At 38.3% G+C, this 3,897-nt stretch overlaps 1 protein-coding gene across 1 annotated transcript; it reads left to right on the top strand.

Annotated features, from left to right (window-relative positions):
- On the top strand, positions 1,951-3,575 carry LOC109725252 (triacylglycerol lipase 2-like). The gene is made up of 6 exons (XM_020254360.1): positions 1,951-1,974; positions 2,061-2,204; positions 2,289-2,329; positions 2,539-2,618; positions 2,731-2,826; positions 2,911-3,575. The coding sequence occupies exons 1-6, from the start codon at positions 1,951-1,953 to the stop codon at positions 3,228-3,230; spliced, it is 705 nt and encodes a 234-aa protein (XP_020109949.1). The 3' UTR covers positions 3,231-3,575.

Below are 3,897 nucleotides of genomic sequence, written 5' to 3'. Positions count from 1 at the left end.
CGGATAATATTTCGGATATCCATACCTATTGACATCCATCCCTATTCCCTATTCCTCTTTTCAATATACAAAAAATACATACTAAACACAGTGAAACATTCACCGTGTTTGAACACTGTGAATGGTTCACCGTGTTCAACTTAACACACGGGTCCGGCCCTGCCCACGTGGCGCTGACGTGGCACCTGCATGGCAGGCTCAGGGCCATTTTTGCAAATTAAATTTTGACAGGGCTAATTTTTAAATAAAAATTTGCCAGGGGGCTAAATGCAAAAAAAGCCCTTATTTTTTTAGCCTCTTGGATATATGTGTAGGGTTTACTCTTTGGTGGTGGTACAACTGTGGATCTAAGGGGTAATAGTAAATCACCTAATGTTAATTAATAGTATAATAGCTCAACATCATCCTTATGCGCATTATTATTACAGGGCAAATTATTGCCAACGGCCCAACGCCAAGTGCATTTGTTTACCTTTATTAATTATATCATTATTTATCAACTTCTTTTTCCATCTTATATTTCAATCCTACTGCCATTGAGTTATAATTCTTTCTTTGTATAGATATTGTTTGCGATAGATAAATAATAAAAGAAGAATTAGTAGAGTATGGATATATAAATGAACTAGGTGCGAGGAATGACTTCCTATTATATGATAAAGACTAAATGAAATTATCGAAAGTTCATGGACTAAAAATAATGCCTTATTGACAATTCAAGGTCTCGTATGCCAAATCAAAAAGTCTGAGGACCAATATGAGCTTGACTCAAAGCTTGGGACTCGTAATACAATTATCCATTTAAATTGTAAGGATTCTAGAATGCATAAATGAATGATACAATTTGAACATGCATAATTTCTTACCTCTTTCTTCAAAAAAAGAGAGAGAGAGCGAGAGAGCAAGCGGGCGCGCGTCGAGGGGGTGCGGATCGAGAGAGAGAGATGAGACGAGAGAGAGAGAGAGAGAGAGAGACAAGAGAGAGAGAGGGCGAGAGAGACATACGAGAGAGAGAGAGGAGGGAGACAAGAGAGAGAGAGGGAGAGAGAGAGAGCGCGCTCCGGGGGCGTTTTGCGCCCCTCTTGTGGCATGTCCGAGAGCTAACATATATATATATATCTATAGGTATGAGATGATTAAGAAGAAAATAATATATATATAATGTATGTATATATATATGTTTCTTTCTTACTCTTGAGTTACCGTCATCTCTAACTTTCTATTCTACCTTTTTCTCTCAGCTATTTCTTACTATATTGATTATTTCCATCTTGTTTCCGTGAACGGCAACCGATTGTTCAACGGGACATTGTTATTACGCCGTAGGTTTAGCTGCTACCCGATACAATCTGAACTAGTTGTGTTAATTATTTGTGAACCTTTCATTTAAAATGTTAATAAGCTGTGGTGAACCGATCACTAGGTTTCCAGAGTTTTAGGTGTTAAAATTCTCATTTGGGCTGTGTAAACATTTAGGTTGTCCGATTTTTTTAGTTTTCATTTACGTTAAAGAAATGATATTTGTAATATTAATGATAAATCTGATTCCTGTATTCATGGCGTTTAGAATTTAAGTCCTCAGAATCTAGTAGTAATATGTGGTTTAAAATTTTAAGTCGGCTAGTATGAATCTGTTGTTCAAACTCTCTGTTTACTATGACTTTTTAATGGTTTTAAATTTACGTACGGTTTATGATACGTTATAACTTCACTATTTGCTACTCTACGTTGGCTTAGTACTTTTGTGTGAACTTTAATGCCGTGTAGGATTATCTAGTAGGTGTTTCAGATATATATATACACACACACACACACACACACACACACACATACATGAAAAAAAAAAGAAGATTGATAAGAGACATCTTGAGAAAGAATACTGTATATTTATAATGTATACTTGTTGTTTTTGTGGTATGAATTAATAAAAACGAGTTAAAGAAACCTTTAATGCACAACCGACAAGAAAGACTAGTAAGCGACTTAAGAGAAAAAAAAANCAAATTACAAAAACACTCTTGATTTTTTCTCCTTTTTTTTTTCTTTTTCTATTTTGCCAGGGAACTTTGATGGCCCTCGCATCATTTTGCGAGCATCGCCTACTAGACATGATACGGTCTGCCGCCCTGCTATGTCCAATCGCTTTTTTGGATCAGATTACATCCAGCATTGCTAGGGCTTCAGCTGATGCCTTCGTTGGCGAAGTAAACTAACTCCAATCCTACAAAGCAAATTGAAGAATACTTGAATAATATTTGATCTATTGCATTTTTTGACATGTTACACAGGTTTCTTACTGGCTTGGTCTTCATGAGTTCAATATTATTGGGTGAGTCCCCTTCTAACTATTTCTGTTTTAGTCACATTAGAACAATGAAGTACACGATATCCACAACAATATTCGAATGAACAATTTGAAGATTAATGGTTCTGCGAAGAAGAAATTAGGAATGAGCGGTAATGTTTGGATTGTCGACATGTTGATTTATCGAAGCGTGGATCTCTTATACTATTTGACTTGCTTAAATTATGCAACAGGAGATCCGGAGACGAACTTCTTTTACAAGTGTGCAATCAACCTGGTGTTAATTGCTATGATCTGATAACATCTTTCACAGGTTCTTCTCCTTCTAAACCTTTTCGAATATAAATTCATTTTAAACACTTCAAATTGATTAGCAATGTACTTTTCATGAATGAGAATTTTTTCTTATCCTATTCCAATTTGAGGTCGAAATTGCTGCCTTAATCCTTCCTCCGTGCGCGTCTTTCTCGACCACGAACCCCAACCTACTGCTATGAAAAACATGATCCACATGGCGCAGAGTAAGTTAATTCCTCTGGCTAGTACTCTTCGCTCTTTAATCGCATTTAACTATAAGATCGGTAGCGAAATTCTTTCTCAACCAGTGATACGGAGAGGGACGATCGCGAAATACGACTACGACAGCTACGAAGAGAACATGAAACACTACGGGCAAGCGCATCCTCCGGCCTACAACATGTCAAACATCCCGAACAACTTCCCGTTGTTCCTCAGCTATGGCGGTCGGGACGCGCTTTCTGATAGCAACGACGTCAGGCACCTACTGAAAATGCTCAAGTGCCACCACAAGACCAAGTTGAAGGTTCGGTTCCTGCAAAACTACGCGCACGGCGATTTCGTCATGGCCGTCAACGCAAAGCAACTCGTCTACGATCCGCTTATTTCATTCCTTAACCTTTTCTGAGAAGTGTAATATATGTAGTTGTGCAAAAGAAACAAAGAAGAAAAATTCAACAGCAAAGATTACAATTATAGTCTCTACTAGAGCACATTTGCACATGTCATGATAATCGTCTACATGAAGCGGTTCGGCTGGATGCGGAAGTTCTTCTGCGCAGTTATATAAGCTAAGAGGACGGGATCGTCGGTGCGGTAACTAGTCGCGGTTTTGCGAAATAGCTCGTCGCAGTAGACGGGGCACGAAGTAGTACAAGTCTCCGCGTTGTAGCAACTAAACATCTTCCTCTTGAGCTTCTTTGCGTACTTGATGATCACATTCCGTGCCATATACTATTATCCAATGGTGATAACAAAATGTTGTTATGGGTATGTAGTTATATAAATATGAGGGAGATGTGGTGGCTAGTGGGTCACATGAAATATGTGAGCTCTCTCTCTCTCTTGTTGCCTCACGCCACTAAGAGACGGATACGGTTTTAATTGCTTTAGCTGCAAAAACGGAAAAGGTTCACCCATGCGTATGAGTTGGAATATTGCTTTGTTAGTTTGGACTTGTCATAGGCAGGCAGAGAGAGAGAGAGAGAGAGAGAGAGAGAGAGAGAGAGGAGAGAGGGAAAATTGAGGATAACTTCCTCTATCATTGATTTTCACTAATTAAATTATAAAGTTAT

Source organism: Ananas comosus, linkage group 19 (genome assembly GCF_001540865.1).
Source record: "Ananas comosus cultivar F153 linkage group 19, ASM154086v1, whole genome shotgun sequence".
Lineage (NCBI taxonomy): Eukaryota > Viridiplantae > Streptophyta > Magnoliopsida > Poales > Bromeliaceae > Ananas > Ananas comosus.
The sequence above is the reverse complement of the archived record's forward strand: the minus strand, read 5'-3'. Positions and strand labels throughout refer to the sequence as shown.

Bases quoted from the DNA above. Each gene is read 5' to 3' on its own strand.
- LOC109725252 (XM_020254360.1), top strand. From the start codon at position 1,951: ATGCACAACCGACAAGAAAGACTA. The intron at 2,205-2,288 runs GTAAACTAACTC...CATGTTACACAG, and splicing joins CTGATGCCTTCGTTGGCGAA to GTTTCTTACTGGCTTGGTCT. The intron at 2,619-2,730 runs GTTCTTCTCCTT...TTCCAATTTGAG, and splicing joins TCTGATAACATCTTTCACAG to GTCGAAATTGCTGCCTTAAT.